The sequence below is a fragment of the Diabrotica undecimpunctata genome, chromosome 1, assembly GCF_040954645.1.
Source record: "Diabrotica undecimpunctata isolate CICGRU chromosome 1, icDiaUnde3, whole genome shotgun sequence".
NCBI classification, from domain to species: domain Eukaryota; kingdom Metazoa; phylum Arthropoda; class Insecta; order Coleoptera; family Chrysomelidae; genus Diabrotica; species Diabrotica undecimpunctata.
This window is the reverse complement of record NC_092803.1, coordinates 170417825-170437529: the sequence shown is the minus strand read 5'-3', so window position 1 is coordinate 170437529 and position 19705 is coordinate 170417825. Positions and strand designations below refer to the sequence as shown.

At 32.3% G+C, this 19705-nt stretch overlaps 1 protein-coding gene across 1 annotated transcript in view; it reads right to left on the bottom strand.

Moving 5' to 3' along the window:
- Positions 1-300: 300 nt before the first annotated feature.
- The window catches only part of Wnt2 (Wnt oncogene analog 2), a 287566-nt gene continuing 268161 nt past the window's right edge, over positions 301-19705 (bottom strand). Inside the window, exons 3-5 of the mRNA XM_072520525.1 lie at positions 11081-11352; positions 2645-3017; positions 301-896 (exon numbers count right to left, since the gene is read on the bottom strand). Coding sequence (XP_072376626.1) covers positions 745-896; positions 2645-3017; positions 11081-11352 — 797 coding nt within the window. The 3' untranslated portion in view covers positions 301-744. The remainder of the gene's footprint in view (positions 897-2644; positions 3018-11080; positions 11353-19705) is intronic.

Here is a 19705-nt window from a genome sequence, read left to right as displayed (position 1 = left end):
ATATATATAGTATTCCATATAAAAAATCATAAGTTGGTATTATATTTCCTTAGTAAGACCCCCAAAAACTGTACGTCACTGAACTGTCCCATAATATATCTATCAAAAGTTTCTTAAACATTTTTTATAAGTTTTTTAAAAATTTTCCTAATAAAGAAGATATTTAACCCTGTTGTTTTCGACATTTTTTAATAATCATTCTGTATCTCACTAATGTGGGGAGCTGTTGATGATTTGATTGGGCAAAAGTTACTTTAACGAAAAAAGAAATGACATTTTAACTACTTTTTTTCTATCTCCTCTAGTTTTCGGTATACCCTGCCAAATATACCAATTTGGGAACCCTGTAGATAAAAAATATTTCGTTCATATTTCATTACAAAATTTTAAAGAGTTTCAAGAAAGTTAACTTGGTTTTGAATATTTGGATTAAGAAAACTTTTAGTCGAGCTATTTTTAGTCCTACAATATGAGTTTAATTTATAAACCTACTTTTTTATATATACCCTTTGTATAATTACAGAAGCAAAAGGTCATGAGATATCCAGAATAAAAATAATGATCTTAAAGAGAAAACTGATACTACTTTTATATTTGCCATTATATATGTATTTTAAATTTTTTGATGAAACATTAATATGGAATTTTGTAACCTTTCCTATTGTTCCAGTTTATTTATTCCGTGGATTATAAATTAAATAATTTATTAAGTTATTTTAATACAAAAATTAAACAGCGCTGTTTCTATTTACACGTATATTCTTCAGTTCTTTCGCTACACGTATCGCACTCCACTTTACAACACCAGTGAAACTTGCACCTACATTGAAAGGTCTTTGTGTACTGGTGAGTGTTATAGCCTCTTCCGCAGCACATTAGATCACAACCATCGGTCCCTAGAACAATTTAAATAATTATAATTAATATCAATAAAATCAATAGTGGTTTTTATTTATTTTAGAATTTAGAATTATGTTTAATGAGTTAAATGATTGATTACATATTCGATCCTATTGAAAAACACAAAAAAATTATACAATATCGGAAATAGATATCCTCCAAACTTTTTCAATATTGTTTCAGTTAAAAACGTCATCAACATGAGGTATATCAGCGAGAAATTGACGAATAGATACTGCAGAGAATATTCCTCCGCTAACCATCAGCTATATGGGTGAAGTTTGCGTCAATATAGCAGTAAACTATTGCCACATCCTTCAAGTGTGAGCTCTGCTATTTGTGTTATTTATTTACGTATTCCTTGTTGCTGAAGCGGAGAACACATCTAAGCCTCCACGATCGCGTTCGCGTCCATAATGGCGATGGCGAAGAAGAAGAATCATTGCAAAAATTTGATAAAAGGTACGCGTAGGTATTTTATTTTAAGGCAAAACTTCGCAGAGATGAGAACCCTTTCCATACATATTTTAGAACGAATATTGAAAGTTTTGATGAAATTTTAGATCAGATAAAAAATCACCAAACAACAAACAAATGTTAGCAAACCAGTTTATGCTACATAACGATTTTATTTTTAATACGTACGTTCTTATAAACTGAGAGGAACAGGTCGAACAATATATCATATTTCTTACCATTTCAATAAGTTTTTCGATACCAATTTTTATTTGCATCGACGCCACCAGCGATAAACGTAAACTGCTGCATTCAGAACGCTCGAAAAATTCCTTTGATCGCCAGCTGGTCGCGACCAGTATGTGCAGGTTCACTTGTTTGTTTTAGACGAGTCGAATCGCGGTCGCTATTGTGAACGCCATCGCGTCGTCATCGCGTAGATGTGTTTAAGGCCAGGCTTTTCGCCTGGCTTTTGACAAAAAGATCTAACATTAGAGCTATTTTTTAAGGTTTTGGATCAAATTATAATCGCTTGGTATCAAATCGGACAAATAAGATGAATGAAACGATAACTTAAAGCCTATGCACAGATTCTATAAAAATAGCAAAACACAGTTGACATATCTGACCTGCTGATAAAACCGTTTTTGCTTTTTTTGGTGACGGGAAATTTTTGTATGTAGACTGTAGGGCTTTGCTTTGGTTCGGTGGTATAATGTAAGACTTAAGTTACAAAAACCTCAAAAAGTCTTCCGTATTTTGGCGAAAACGTTTCAAAAGAGTTTATAATCTGTGTTGAGACAAATACGAAATGAAATACAAATATTAAATTTACCAAACTTAAAAAGAATGGAGTAGATTTCAATAATATTGGTTTCAGTACTTCCGATTTTGATTGGTGTTCATTCTTAAGAAGATAATCCTTGCATAAGATTTTTTACATAATTTACGAATTGATACGAGTCGTTAATTTTGACATACTCTCAAAGAGGTACATATTGCTCAGAACAGTACATTCAGTACGTATGAAGGATAATTTTAAGCTATTCAGATCACGTAGTTATCGATCTATTTGCTTTTCAACATTTTATCATGATAATTTAATTAAATCTTAAAAGATATTAAAATTGATATAAAACTTTAAAATATGGTCCAAAAAAGACGGAAATATAAAAAAATGAAAATTTCATCAAACTACGATAGATACGAATTTGCCACGAATATTGGTCGACCTTAAAAGAGATGGTGCTCAGAAAAAGAAGAAATTTAATTAATCAATTTTAATTACCTCTGGAGGTTCGATTACACTGTCTGCCCACAGTACCTAATGATCCTGCGGCCAGGTCCCGCTCGCAATAATTGGGAGACATTTGTAAAAATACTAACTCAGACATCTTTGGCATTTTCTTAACTGGTACCTTTCCCTTAGTCAGCACTAAGTGTTGCTGCTGTCTTCTGGCTCTCCTCGGAGAATCGACGTTTCTTGGACCATGCAGACGTTGTCCGGAACTCGCCGCTACCGATCTGGCTCGATAATATTTCTTCATTAACAAGTCGCCTATTTGTCGGAACGTTAGAAGTGTCTTCCAGCATGTCTTCATGGTGCAGCTTCCGGAGACACCGTGACATTTACATTCGACTATGAGATTCATTTTTACAGCCTAAAAAATAAAAATGTTTGTAATACAAATCTGAATAACTTTTTTAAATATATTTTTTTATTGGAGTACAAGAAAAAAAATTTCATGGAAAAAGATTAAAAATGATTTTATAATTCGAATTAAATCTCATATTTAACTTGCGATATCTCGGCTCGGTTTTAATATTTCGATTTTGTATTGTAACATAATATAATACGGAAATTTGTATGAGAGTCGATTTTTTTTTAATTAAAAATCTGTGTTACAAAGTGAATCTCCCTTTTTAATTAATCCTAAAGCATAAAAATGTATTTAAAAAAGTCTTACACGAGTTATCTCCTAGTTGGCTTCTGTAAACAGAAATCTCATCAAGGAAACCAACTACGAGTTCATTCGCACGCAGACACTTACTGACACATTTTGACCTGTCGCTTCGCTAAATCTGAATCCAAGATTACGGTCCATATGCGTCACTAGTATCTCTTTTTTTTTCCTAAGTTAATGGCACTGGCAAAGCCAAAAGACCAGTCATGTAGCAGTTGTATCTCAGAAATTGTCGAGTGCATAACATTTACGTCTTTCTTTAATGTTTTGTTATATAATTGTTATAACTAAATTATCAAGAACTCAATATGGATAAGAAAAGACCACTGACTCAAAATGAAATTGAGTGCTTCGCAAATCTAAGTGATTCAGAATTTGACCAAATATTTGGCGAGGATGGTAATGATAGTAGCGATTATGAACTTTCTAAAAACTCAAGTAAAGATGAAGTCGTCCCCGAATTTGAAGATGATCCCGAACCTGTAGATAATGTTGTTCTGAAGGCATTTTCATGTAGCGTCTTAATTAATTACTGTTTTAATGGAAATAAGCCACAATTAAAGTTTAAATAAGTTTATTGACGTTTCAATTTCCACTTCGGAAATCGTTCTCAAAATACAAACATTAGTAAATTAAACAAATTTTGTTTTTCTGTTACTTAGTGAAAAATTCTTCTAATAATTTAATTTCATCTGACTCATTTATATTGACAATTCAGACATATATTATACATTTTAAAGTAGACGACTTTAAAATTATATTGCTGAGTTGCGTTTCTGGGACGACTTTATTTTTAGATCGTTCATTCGTTTACATGAAATCAACTTTCCCCAGAGAATATCCGTCAGAAAAAATCATAGCGTGTGATTTTTCTTTAGAAAGACAAAAACATGTCATGATGACAGTAAAATTCTGCAGTTAGTGATTTCATAGTAAATCATGAGGAAAAAATCAGGAAAAAAACCTCATAATACTATCCTGATATGGTAAGTATTTTGACTTACATTTAGTTTACTCTTAAACAACAAATTCTGATTTAAAAAACGTAATGTATTCTCGATATGTTACTGACTTACTCCTAGTGGTATTTTCCTTTTTATAACTTCCTCTTTTAATATGGGTAACCAGATCCTACCGCATTCTGCCGAGAAATTTGCGACACAATTGGTCTCATTTAGCATAATTAGAGCCGCTTCATTGATTTTTCTCTTTTTACCATCTGTTTCTTTTAGTACTTGAATCGTCCCATTGTTCATTTTCCCAAGCGTGTTAACATATTTGAGATCTATCAAATTCTCTATTTTTAATATAAGATTGATGTTCACTTATTCTACTATTTTAATGGACTTGATGTTTTACCTAAATAAAACTAATCGCATTCATAAGGTATTTTATAAATACAATTCTTTGTTCTTTCTTGTTCATTGTTAGGTTTAGTTTGAGATAAAATAGATGTCAATGGATTTGTTGTTGAAATTTTGGATTTATTTTCTATCTTTTTCAGTTTTTCTGATAATTCTTTTATGTATGGTATTGTTGTTTTCCTCGTATTATTATTTGTGTATGCTGTAGGATCTCGTTCTAAGTTGTTCTGTTCTATTCGGTTGGTAAAACAGTCAAAATTGACTAATAAGTAGGTAGAAGAAGAATAAGAAGAAAAAGAATTTGAAATCTAATTAAATATTCCCATATTAATATTAGAAAGGAAATAAACAAATTGTGTTGATATAGAAAATCAAAATAAATCCGACCCTGATTTTACTGTAGACACAAGTATAAAATTCTTGATGCTAATTTATTTAAGCACAATTTTGTAAATAAGACGCCCGACTTGTTAATTTTTCACATAGAAATTACTTAATTGAGTGCCTCGGAGGCACAAACGTCAGGCAGATCAGAAATCACTCTGGAAGTTAAGTTAATTTTATGTATTTATCGAAACTACCTGCTGCTCACCAACGATGTGCATATTTTTTAGAAGGGTTTCGCTCACTATAATTTAATACCATAAAACACTAAAAAATGGTTGTTATAAATACATTTAATATTCGATGGGCATTTGATAATATGTTTATCTGGAATTAATCTATTCTGGAACTTTTAGAATTTATTTTAATAATAAGCTAAGAATTATAAAAGTAAATTGTAAAGATGAAGGAGATGAAGAGATAGCACCAAAAGTTGTAAAATGAGAAAGTAATAAATTTAAACAAAGCTATTAGAATAACAATCATTATCATCGTAATTATTGACTCTACAATCCTTCGTGAATATTGGCCTGCTCGCAGACAAGTCGCCACTCCTGTCGATTCGTATTAAGTTCCCTCCATCTTCCGACCCTAAGAATCTTAAGATTCTCGTGTACATTATCAATTTATCTTCGACTCAGTCGTCCTCTACTTCTTTTGCCCTCTGGGCTTGAGAATGTCAAATCTCCTCGTGTACTCATTATCTGACATACTAGCAATGTATTCAGACTATCCTTGCCTCTGCAATTTAATAAATTTCTACAACTGCTTACAAAATAAAAATTCGCACAGCGAAAATGGTTGTAATATCGCCCTTTTGACATCTCTTCTATTGTTGGCACTCCAATGTGTAATTGCTGATGTAGGTTTATTTGATGGTCTATGATATGAAGGGTATAGATACAAAAGTCACATTCTCCACTTTTTGACAAAAATATATTTTTAGTTGTTTCGTATTCTTCACATTGAAATAACCAATTTTTCAAAATTTAAGAGAGCAGAACTAAGTCTCTTGAACAAATTAATGAATACAATTCGCTTTGTTATCCCAAAACTAACACTCTCTGCCCTATTAACTTGCAGAACTCACGTTCTCTCTTTCAGTCTATGAGACTGGAGGGTTACGGTCACGTGCCACCTAGGCTGTTTGTTAGCTGTAGTGTTCGCCTTTCGGCTTAGTTTATTATGAATTGGTTACACACGAGCGAAGTACACTTTTTAAGTTATTGTCGTTTTTTTTTTATATTTAAGGTAATAAAGTACAAAAATAATGGATGTAAGTGTACGACCAGTAAAAAAAAGTATTGGTGAAACTGCTAGAAAACGAGTGAAAACAACAGAAAAATGGAAGAGAAGTGAGACAAAAAAAAGGAAGTTATTTAACCTAACTTTAGTCTTAACTGTGCATTGTTAAATTCAAGATGTCCTGCTTAACTTTAGAATGTTTAGATAAAAAATAGACGATAGCCAATCTAACCGATGTTTATCTTCCGTTTTTTTTTTAGATATACGGCAAAAGGCTTCCCGAACTTCCCGACATGCAACTACCATGAATTTTATCGTTGTCATAAATTTTGTACTTGAGATGTTAATTTTAAGACCAATTGTTTTTGACGCTTCATAGGGCATTTCCAGCATTTTTGTAGTTTTATCAACTTATTAAAAGGGTGCCATCGTCAAATCTTAGGTGGTTAAGATCCTCTCCATTTATGGTAATTTTCAGATTATCCTCTCATTCCATTCGCTTGAGAACATAATATGTTCGAGTAGAGCTGTAAACATTTTCAGGAAGATGGTATCAGTCTGTCTTATTCAATGTTCTATTCGGAACTTTTTGGTATCTTTATGAAGTCGGATACAAACTGTACCAGTTTCGTAGATACTCTCATTTAAGGCAATATATCGTTAGTCAATGTGGGAGTCATCCAATACTCGAAACATTTTATGATGATCTATAGTAATAAACGCCTTTTCATAGTCTACGAATATAAGAAAGACAGGTTTGTTGTCTATTAGCGTTTAGATAACTTGAAGATGATCAACTGTTTCGTGTCTGGAGCGAAACCCAGCCTGTTTGCAAGGTTGGTAACTTTCTAGTTTGTTCACAAGCCACTTTGTTATTATCTTCATAAATAGTTTGTATGTAGTGAGTATACTAATAGGTCTGTAGTTCTTTAGTTTTGAAACGTCACCTTTTTGTGCATTATCGAGATATATATAAAAATAAAAAGAGAGTTTTTTTTTGGATTGTATATGTCCACTTCTCCGATTCTGTTCAATATACATTGAAAGCATAAAAAAAAGTATGATCTTAAAGGGATTATTTCGTATATATTCTTTTAACCTTCAATTGTTATAATTCACTTATAAAAAAGGCAGACGCCGAAAATTACAACTTTAGCTTAGATCTAGCTTTAAGTTACCTTTGTTTTTTTCCCAGGTAATAATACGCATTATTCCGTGGTCTACTTAGTCTGTCTTTAGTCACCCTGAACGACCCTGGCTATCAAAAGTTTATTCTATTGACTATTCTTGATGTTTCGATTAGGTTCGTAATAGATTTGGTGTATGATAGGTTTAGTTAGCCGTTGATTTTAAAAAATGTTACTGGTAAAATAGTCACAGATCCCAAAGACCAAAAAAAGAGGAACAAAAGGACAGTATCATTTTGTAATATGTACGACAGGCAGTTAAATATTAAAAATAAAGCTTACGAAGTAGAAAGTTCGATAGGTGTTCAGACTACAACTTTTTAAAGAAAATAAAAGCATTCGAAAGGATTCCATGAGTAAAATCCACACATTTCAACTCTGCTTATACCTGAAGCTAATATAATAGTAGTAAGGAGAAAAAAGGTGACCTGATTTAAAGAAATATGTACAAAATAACAGAGTCGGGAGAAGAAAACAAGGTAAACTTTTAAAGAGTGTGTTTTTTTAATTGACGTAAAATTAACTTTATTTAAAAGATAATCTTTTGGCAACATAATTTAAATATGATTTCTGGCATATGACCACCACGTCCCCTTTGACGAAGTCTAATCTTGAGGTTCATTTTTCGATATTTCATTTGGGCCGTATATCGACAATAATGCGGCGAGTATTGTCGTCCAAGTAATCTGTTGTTTCAGACTTATCGGCGTTGACTAGTTACCATATATATTAATGTGATATTATAAGTCAGAGGTGCGCCAAGCAATTAATTAGCTAATAAATTAATTAATTAAACTTATTTAAATGATGCAATTATGATTTTATCACACTATTTAGTTCTCTTATCTCAGGGTTATATTCGTGCTTCAAAATCTATGCTTTACATATGATAGGTAAGGTCTGAGGGATACCGGAATAATAAACATATATGATACAAAATTATATATATTGAAATAAAATTTACACTCAAATATCTTAAACAAAAATATCTCATATAAGGATTATCAAAATTTTTGTCTACGTACGTGAACCTTTAAAAATTAATGTTATATACTATATAAATGAAAATTTCAAATCAAAATTATTGTTCTATATCTCCTGATAAATATTTCTATCTTTTCTGAAGCAATTAAAAAAAAATTTTGTTGATAAAGGAAAAACTGACGAATGGTAAAAAAAACTATCTCTCTGATGATGAGTTGTCCAAATCCTTGTTCCTTGTAGCCTACACTATCTATTCTTAGCAGTTCCCTAGGTAATCAGCAATCTTACAACAAATTATTGCGAGCCTCTCGTCTTCAATGATCTCCTTCAGATGCACGTATCGTTCAAACAATGCTAGCCTCTTCTCCTCTCGATAAACTGAATCTCTCGTTTCGGCCTGAACAGTGACTCTTGGAATATATAAGTAGAAAAGTATGACTTACAATATTTTACTGGATCAGCTTCCGTTAGGATACACTTAGTCCACGAAAACTCACAAACATTCACTTCTAATGCTTACTATCACTTGGTAACCGCCAAATAACAACGACTGTTCGCCTTGCACCCTTGGAAAACAACTGATAATCTTTTCTCCCTCAAAAATCTAGCTAAACTCTCATCCGTACATAGCTATCCCACCTTTTTTTATCTCCTCCAATCACAGTTCGTCATACGTATCTCCATCAACCATTTAGATAACAAACAAACAATTTTACCTACAATTATAAATTTCCTAAATACTATTAACATGATAATTGGTTCTACAAATTCTTAAAAACTAACGGAGAATTATACATTTTAAATATTTCGATTCTATTGTCTTATTCACCGTATCCGCGTACCTATCCTATTTGGAAAATACACTCTCCCATTGTTCCATTATTTCATTTACGTTCACTCAAATATATTTTACAAAGAAAATAATTTATGCATATCTTTAAATTTTGTTTACTACAGGTAATCCAAAGATAATGGACTTTCATTTCTTCGAAATATCTTTTATAGTTTATTAGGTGAATTATTTGACTTATAATATTTTATACTTTGAAATATTAAGAGCAAACCAATATTATTTTGTATTTTTACATAGCATAACAACTCTCCAGGATATCTTGAAAATTTATTTAGATGGTTTATTTAGTAATTTTAATTTTATCTTTAGCGGATAAAATAAATCATAACAATATATATATATATATATATATATATATATATATATATATATATCCTCGTAGAAAATTGTCTAATGCTATTAAATAGCACGATCTTGGAGGCCAATTCACGCATTCGAAACGTGAAACTATGGGGTTACCAAACCTTTTCTTCGATAAATTAATTGTGGCAAGACAAGCTGTATGACACGTTGTGCCGTCTTCTGAAGCCGCAGCTCCTGTCAGCTCTTGTCAGTAACCATAGCTCTACAGCGGTCACCATTGACTACCATATTGAACAACGTTCTTATCACCATCGTTTTTGAAAAAGTACGGACCAATGATTCCACCAACCCACAAACCATACCAAACAGTCAGTTTTTCTGGAAATAATGGTTTCTCAACATACACGTGAGGATTATCTTCACTCCAAATATGGTAGTTTTGTTTGTTAATGTAGCTATTCAACCAAAAGTGGACTCCGTCGCTAAACAAAATCTGCTTATGAAAATCGGGATCAACGGCAATCTCGTTTTGGGTCATTCACCAAATGTACGCCGTGTTAGGTGATCGTGTAGCTTTAGTTCTTGCTGAAGTTGAATTTTTTAAGCACGCAAACCAAGATATAAAGTCTTCCATAAAGTGGATGGACACATATCCAACTGCTGTGCACGATGGCGGATAGACTTATTCGGGTCTTTCTCTATTCTACGCTCGACATCAGCAACAACTTCTTCTGTATTTACTGCATGACGTCATTGTGGATGCGTATTATCATTTAGAGAACCGTGGTGCAAAAACGTTCCATGGTTAATCGAATTAATTGCTCTGCTGGACGATTATATTCACTATAAAATGGTGTGTATATATAAAACAATGATTTTTAAAATGAATTTGCACAATTTCAAAGCCTTGTTCAGACGTAAGTCGAATTATGCTGAAATGCCACAATAAACTAAACATAAATCTCTTGACCACTTGATCCAGTTAAAAAACCGCTGCTAACTTACATTTCTATATCTCTAGAAAAACACCCATAGCGTATGTGTTGCAGTGTGTATGTTAGAGAATAGTCGATCGATTCTTGACCAAGGTTTAGCACGTAACAGAAGCACAAAATATTTTCATTTATGAACGTGCGCTGTCGGTCGTCGTGCTTAGGTAAGCGCAATTTTTTCAGAGAGTGGAGTTCTCGGTGTTGTTTGGCCTGTTGGTTGTTGCTGTTGGGTTGTAACTGATTGTACGACTGGGGACCGCCTCCCAAAAACTCTGCTATGATATCTAATATTATTATTATTATTATTGTTATAACTTTTAATGAAATTGTAGATACCTATTATCAAAAAATATGTACCAATGAAAGTCACTTTTAAGTAAAAAAATACATCCTTTAAATTTATAAGTACATACATCAGAAACAACAACTAAATTACCTTAAGACTTACCTTCCTTCCAGCTTTATTATTATGTAAGTTCATCAAACTTCTCGCGTCTCCCTCTAGCTCTCTAGCATCTAAAAACCTTCTAGCGAACCTTACTCCGTAATTAATATCAACACTACATCCACCCCATTTCCATCCAGATGGCGTTGGCTCCCTAGGTTTCGGTCCTGGATCACAACCACATGCTGATATGTTTCCCCTAGCGCACGCCGCTGTAACTGCATAAGCTACACCTGCGCTGCTTATGGCGTATGTAAAAGCTGCTTCACGAGATCCTGCAACAATAAAATTTTCGTTAGTGTAACATAGAAAAATAAAACTGTCAAAATATAAATAGAGTCTGCTGTGTGAATCCAGAAAAATAAATATATCATAAGGTGTTTATTATTGTGTGAAATACTTTACCCATGTAAAAAACTTGATTTCGACATTATTGATAGTAGCAACATTGGCCAATTTTTACAATATGTACGTATATAAATCAAATGAAAACTGATACAAATAAAAAAACATCAAAATCATCAAAGACATCATTCAAGGAAAAAGAAAAAGTGGGTGATTTGATACGAAATGTAAGGAATTAATAGAAAATAATAAGTAAACGTTAAAATATTTTTAAGATTAACCAATAAAGAAGACAAAAACTTTATAGAGGAGAACAGGTTTGAAACTGTAAAGGGAGAATTTATAGAGAAGGAAAAAACAAATAAAAGAAACTATTCAAGACAAAGACGATAAAGGAGATATTAGAACTAATTACGGTGATACAAGCATATAATAATATACAGAAAAAAAGGTCTCTAGTACAACTACCTGAAGATAGGTAAAAGAAAAAATAAAATCAGTACAGCAATGGATTAAAGAAACCTAGGAAAATATTTTAAATAATTTTTCTACGAGACCCAAAATTATTCATAAAGAACAGAAAGAAGAAAACATTAAGCATATTGATAGAAGACTAAAAATAACCAATTTGTAGGGAAATAGTAAAATGTACAGACAAATTGAAAACGCATTAATAAAATTGAAGTAACCAGCTAAGGAACAAAGTTATCATACTACCAAACGAGGATAGAATTGACTTTAAGCTTTGTCTTTAAAATGAGATTAATTATATTTCTTAATGATTATAAAAATTAGTTGCGAAATAAAAAAAATATCTGCTTTTTACCTTATCGTCATAGAATAACTTTTTTTTAAATTCGTTCCAAATTGTCACCTCTTCAAATTTAAGAAAGTATTTCGACGAATTTGTCGTACGAGTAATTGTTTAAAAGTTATTTAGAAGTTATTCAGATTGTTAATAAACTAAACATAATTGTATCTTTTAGTTATAATAAAAAATGATTTTCGGTTATAAAAATGTTTTTTTAACTTGCATATTAAAAATCTTTCATAAGGTTCCCGTAGAATTACCATATCTTCATTATTTTATACCTTATATGTTATCAATTACAAAAAGTGACACTGCAATAAATAATTTGAAGAACTTTTAACTCTAATTGGTGGATAAAGATAAAATTTTAAAAGTTTTTTAAGCACTATAGACCCTCGCTTTAAGATCAATCACAAGAGTGTAAGTTAATTTTTACAAAAGTTGTAAATAATTAACGATTTTACCTTAACATCCTCAAAAATTGTATTTTTCGCATAAATTATTCCTAATTAAAAAACGAAAAACGTATAGATTTTCTTATGTTTTTACTAGTGCTTAGCAGGATAGATATTATTCCTGAGGAAGGCCTTGGAGAGGGGCTGTAGGGTACATACACTATACTGATTTCTCCAAGGCCTTTGATCGGGTCAACCATGATAGAATAGAATAGAATATTCTTTATTAATCCAATGAGATTACATTGTGATATAGGACAAGTCATATAGTTACATAAAACATAATCAACAAGTTATATAGGACAATTACATAAAACATAATCAACAAAATATAGATTAATATAAAAAAGATATGCAATATAGAGCGTCTCTGAACTCCGTCGGTCCTCATTCCCTGTAGTCTTTTATTAAGTCAAAATAATCATTTAGGTTGTAAACGCATAATTGGATCAAGCATGATTTTAATTTATTTTTGAATTTTTGAATATTATTTTCATTTCTCATATTAAGTGGAAAACACTTGTAAAATTTAGATCCTGCAAAATCAGGACTAGTTTTAAAAAGAGTTGTGGAGTGTTTACACACGCTTATCAACCTCCCATGTCTTGTCGGGTAATTATGAAAGTCAGAGTTGAGGGTAAAATTTTGAAATTTAGTTTTGACGTGAATAATACACTTATAAATATATAAAGCATAGAAAGTCAACAGTCTGTGTTCAATAAAATATTTACATGATTGTCTATTATCAATATTGAATATCAATCTAAAAATTCTCTTTTGAGTTATAAAAACTATAGAAGAGTTCCTAGAGTTTCTCCACAAGACAACATTATAGGCCATATATGAATAAACCAATGCATAGTACACACTTATCAATTGATTGGTATTAAATAGAGTTTTCAACTGACGGTTCGCATAGTAATCCTTATTCATTGTTTTGCAGACTTAAGTAACATTTTCATCCCATGTCATATTACTTTCTAGAATGCTACCAAGAAATATTGTTGTATCACTAAAAGGTATTTCCTTAGAACTAACTGTGATCTTATAATCATGTCATATTACTTTCTAGAATGCTACCAAGAAATATTGTTGTATCACTAAAAGGTATTTCCTTAGAACTAACTGTGATCTTATAATCATGGGATGGCTTACAGCGCGATTAGAACTGCATACAAATAGTTCTCTTTGCATTTGCCATTAAAGAGTTCCTTTTACACCAGGTTGTAAATTCCTGTGCTACCAAGTTCATTTTTGATATGAGTTCAACTTCAGTTGACGCGTCAACTACAATTGTTGAATCATCTGCATAGAGAACTGTATGATCTGCAGTTAAAAAATTTATCAAATCATTGATAAATATAAAAGAAATATTAAGGGTCCCAATACGGAGCCTTGCGATACACTTTGATCAAGATTAAAAACAGATGACTGTTTATTATCGACTTTTACTAGGAATTTACGATGTTGTAAGTATGACCTTAACCAGTTTAAGAAATGACCCCGAAAACCAAGAGCTTCTAATTTATACAGTATAATTTTAATGTCAATAGAGTCAAAGCCTTAGTTAAGTCAAAAAAGCGTGCACCCACATACCTTTTTTGATCCAAAGCAGCGTGGATACAATGAAATAATTAAATATAGGGTCTATATTAATGGAAAAACTCGCCAAAAATCTGGTTGCTGCTATGTCCTGAGAAATATTTCCTATTGTAAATGTTAGGAATGTTATAGTTATAAAGTAAAGTTAGTCTTTTAATAATTGTATTTATTAGAAAGTAAACTTCTGAAACCTTATTATAAGAATCTTATCTTTTACAGAAATACGTTCATTTTGGCAATTCGAATTTCACTAGGTAAATCTTCTTAAAATGAATTGGAAATCGAAAAATCAAAATAAAAGTATTATTCATTAAAATTTTTGTTATTTCTGATTAAAAATTGTAGATACGAAAATCCTATTCCGTAAAATATTCTGTAAATAAAGCCAAATTTCATGAAAGGGTTTCCGGACTGTCTAAAAGCAATAAAATCTTCTATATACAAGGAAACCTTCATAAATATGTCATAGGGTATCTAAGTATCTATACCTTTTTTTAACTCGTTTATTTTTTAAGATAAAACCGATGTTTTCATTAATTTATCATCTAAGCCCAATAAAAATAGATGTTGTTGTGTTAGTTATCGATGATCAAAACTAAAATAAATCAAGCGATGCTAATGATTGGCGCCTCCCACGGTATATATGGCGTCAGTCAAGGAACACGAACATCGCCAATTAATCCACTATCGCGTGACTTTATATACCCACATTTACCCATCACGATTTCTTTACTCACGTTTTCTCACCTTCCCACATTTTTTGGTAACCCTATACGTACATTTTTGACGATGTTTTAATTGAATGGATCGAGGATAGAGTTCAACCCGTATGTGCAAGATAGAAAACAGATGAATTATTGTTTATTACAAGATTTTGTGGTATTGACAATTGCTATTGCTTTACTCAACCAAAATGTCTAACTTTGTCAATTTCGGCGAGTATTTGAACATCTTCAGGTTGTTGACTTTTTAGTTTTCGTCTGATTTAATAAGTATTTTATTTTCTCAGATTTTAGCCATAGGACTACCTTAGGTATACCAGATACCTATGGTATGAAAACGATTGAGGTCTGGGGGACTCTTTCCGTATTATCGAGCCTTAGAATCTTAAAGTATCTCCCAAAAATGTCCGTATGCATCTGGACGTCACGAGTAGAGCACTTTTTGTACGGTCTCATAAAGATTTTCGTTTATGGCCCAGCTGTGTAATGTTATCTAGAGGGTTCTTCGGCATGGCTCTAGTGATAGAAAGGGTTATTGGCATTATCTGGTCACTCTCAATTTTTCATTGTCTCATTATTTGCTTTCCAGGATCTTTGTGCTTGGCTATTTTCTCGTTGTATTTAACATGCAGATTATTTTTATTAGGTGTATTTTTGTTCTAGCGTTGGATAGACCAAGTATTCCGATTTTCTCTTTTTTAAGGTATTACTTTGGATCTTTTGTCCCTTCATAGTAATATTTCGGTCAACCCAACTTATTTCTAATATTTGTCGATAGCACCACATCTCAAAACTCTCAATGATTTATATATTGTTCTACTTGAGAATCTATGCTTTTACGCCATGCAAGGTACTAACACATCTGATTGTTTGTTTAGCTATTTTATTAATTTCGTTACTTCTCTACGTAAAGAGTACAAAAGATAGTGTTTTTCAACGGTAAACTGTAGATCTATTGTCGAAATAAAAGGTTATTGCAAGCCACATGTCCAATAGCTTCCAGTAAGCAAGGATTTGCGGTTCACCTAATTCGCTATCAAAGAAAAGTGTCCTGACTTCTTGTTGCTTCGTATAGAGCTCACTACTAGCGTACTCAGGAATGTTATTTTACTATAACGGCCAAATACATTGCATCTCATCTCATTTCACTTTGAACTACCACAAGTGTTCCTGATGAGACGAGAATAAATCAAAACACATGTAGATCAATGGTGGAATTCGAAATAAAAAGGAATGCAGTCTTGTACTTTTATATATATATATATATATATATATATATATATATGTATATATATATATATATATACATATATATATATATATATATATATATATATATATATATATATATATATATATATATATATATGTGTGTGTGTGTGTGTGTGTGTGTAAAACGTCAAGAAATCAAAATTCTACAAAGTAAATACGACGACTTCAACGTGCATAAAAAGGTAAGAGAAATTACAGGCAAATGTAAACACAAAAGAGTAAGTAAACTTGTTAATGACAACGGAGAGGTAATCGTGGACAAAGAGAGATTGATAATACCTGGAAACATTACATACGAAATTTATTTTTTTATGAGGGGGAGAACCAGTCCCCAATACCTACGGAAACACGACCACCTATACTGGTGGCAGAAATAAAAGCAGCCAAGGACCAGACAGAGTACAGTCTGAATTTCTTAAACTTCTTGACGATGAATCTTTAAGAATACCTACTATGTAAAATCTTCACTAATATCTATGACACAGGCAATATTCCAAAAGATTGACTAGTTTCAGAACTCATTACGTTACCAAAGAAACAGGGAGCGAAAAATCGCGGAGAATATAGGCTAAAAAGTCTAATGAGCCATACACTAAAACTTTTTCTTAACATTATACATCGCAGAACATACAAGCTATTCGAAGAGAGAATACAAGACACACAGTTTGGATTCATGAAAGGCGTAGGTACGAGAGATGCACTGTTTAGTCTACAGGTATTATTCCAAAGATACAGAGATATAGCTTGCAATATCTACACCTGCTTTGTGGACTACCAAAAAGCATTTGACATAGTTCAATACCGAAAAATGAGGGATGTTCTAACAAAAGCAAACTTGGATGATAAAGACCGGCGTATAATACAAAATTTATACTGGAACCAATCAGTTCAAATCTTGGAGATAAACCGATGGAAGCGATCCAGATTCTGCGAGGCGTTGGACAAGGATGTATATCTTTCACCTATATTACTCAACCTATATTCAGAGGAAATATTTAGTGAAGCCTTGGAAAATTGCGAACATGGAATCGTTTTAAATGGACAACGCCTAAACAACATCCGCTATGCAGATGACATCGTTATTTTTGAAGACAGTTTAAACAGTTTATAGCAACTAATAAACAAAATAAATAAAGTAAGTGAAAGATTTGTACTACAAGTAAATATATCAAAAACTAAATTTATGGTCATAAGCAAAAATAAAATTAGAGACGTCCAACTGCGTATCAAGAATACACCAGTGGACCGAGTAAAACAATTTACCTATCTTGGAACTATAGTAAATGAACAATAGGATTACTCAAAAGAAGTTAAATGTAGAATGGAGAAGGCTAGGTGTGCATTCAACAACATGGCCAAACTCTTTAAAAGCTACAACTTGAATTTGGAGATAAAAGTAAGGCTCCTACGATGTTATATCTTTTCGATATTATACTATGGAATTTAATCCTGGACACTCACTAAAGCGATGGAGAAAAACCTTGAAGCCTTCGAGATGTGACTATACAGAATAATTCTAAGTATATCATGAACGGACAAGATAACCAACGAGACTTTACCACGAAGAATGTGGAAAGAAAGAGAGGTGATGTATACCATTAAAAGGAGAAAGTTAGAATATCTAGGACATATATAATGAGAAACGGCACTAAATACAGACAACTGAAAATAATCCTTCCAGGCAAAGTATTCGGAATGCGAGGAATTGGAATAAGAAGAATATCATGGTTAAAAAACCTGAGGAAATGGTTCTCCACAACAACAACTAATCTATTTAAAGCATCAGTTAATAAAATAATTATAGCCAGAATGATCGCCAATATTCGAAACGAATAGGCATCATAAGAAGAAGAAGAAGAATATCCGCGTTGAATAATTTTGATTATACTAAAAACCATTATTTTGACGACGTTTCGGCAAGGTCGCACTTGCCATTGTCAAGTCAAGTAGTAGCGGTTCTCGCTGATGCTTGAAGTTAACTTTTTTTGTGATATTGGCTTTGTTCATATCTTTAATATATTTAATGTAATGTAATAATTATTAAACAAAATTCCAAAAATAGATATCTTTTTGGTTTTGAATATGGGTGCCCAAATTAGGAACGGAAATTTTATCAATGCACCAGTAATGGACAGTATGACCAACTTAAGAAATGTGTTATGAGGTGGCATTGTGCTTGTGTGTGAAAGCCCACTGGGTATAAATTAATAGGTACGGTCGGAAGTGTCATAGAAAAACTGGTTCCAATAATGGGCACCCATGCCGAATATAGGGTCATTGCCAATGCCCATCATAGGAACAAATCACATTTTTATTTTGTTTTGCGTCTTGTCTCCCTTACCCAAGGATCCTTTTCGATTTTGTTTTGGCATCACTATGTCGTACAAGAAGTACTCAGAACATGTTATTAAATTAGCCATACAAGAAGTATGGGAAGGAAGTTCGATAAAATCAACGGCCAAGAAGCATAACGTATCACGTTCCACACTTCAACGAAGATTAAAAACATATGTTTTTGTGGCAACACGCATGGGTACTCCCACTGTTTTTTTTTTCTCGATCAGGAGCTAGTTTTAAAATGGTTCCCAGTGACAAAAGATACATTGATGTTTAGCGTTGCTAAAACTGCAAAAGAACTAAAATTTTTTATGAAGATGAAAGTAGGGACCCTCTGAAGTGATATAAAGGTTTTATGAAGCGGCATCGTGATCGTTTCAAACGCACCAGGCAAAACTAAACAGTTCAGAAGCAAGCAGTGACTCAAAAAGAATTAGCAAAATGGTTTCAGGAGGTGCTTAAATATGTAACTGACAATAATTTAAGAGAAGCATTGGAGGATTCGAAAACAGTTTCCAACTGTGACGAAACTCTCTTTTTTTTCAATCCGAAACCTGGAAAGGTTTTGGCAAAAAAAAGCTCTAAATCTATATATAAGGCATCGGGTGGCGATGAAAAATTCAATTTAACTGTGCTCCTGGCAGCTAACGCCGCTGGAGAACTTGCTCCACCGATGGTTGTGTATAGGTATGCAAGATTAACACATTTGATCTTTTCAGCCATGTCCTCCGAGTGGCCCATAGGTAGGTCAGAAAACGGATGGATGACGCATGAGACATTCTACGAATATATACGACATTCTACGAATAAATTCTTTTCATTCTTGGCTGACGAATAACAATATTGAACGGTATTGTTATTCGTCAGTTATATTTTTCATGGATGGCCTTTCACATTTTTTATGCAGCCAATAAGATTGAAATAATATCACTTTTACCAAATGCTACTCATATATTTCAACTTATACACGTGGCTGTAGAATGATCAATAAGCGGACCCTTCTACAGCACCAGATACTTTGAATAATACTAATTTGATTCCATCAACTTCTTCATCCATTGGTCACTTATCTAGATCCAAAGTA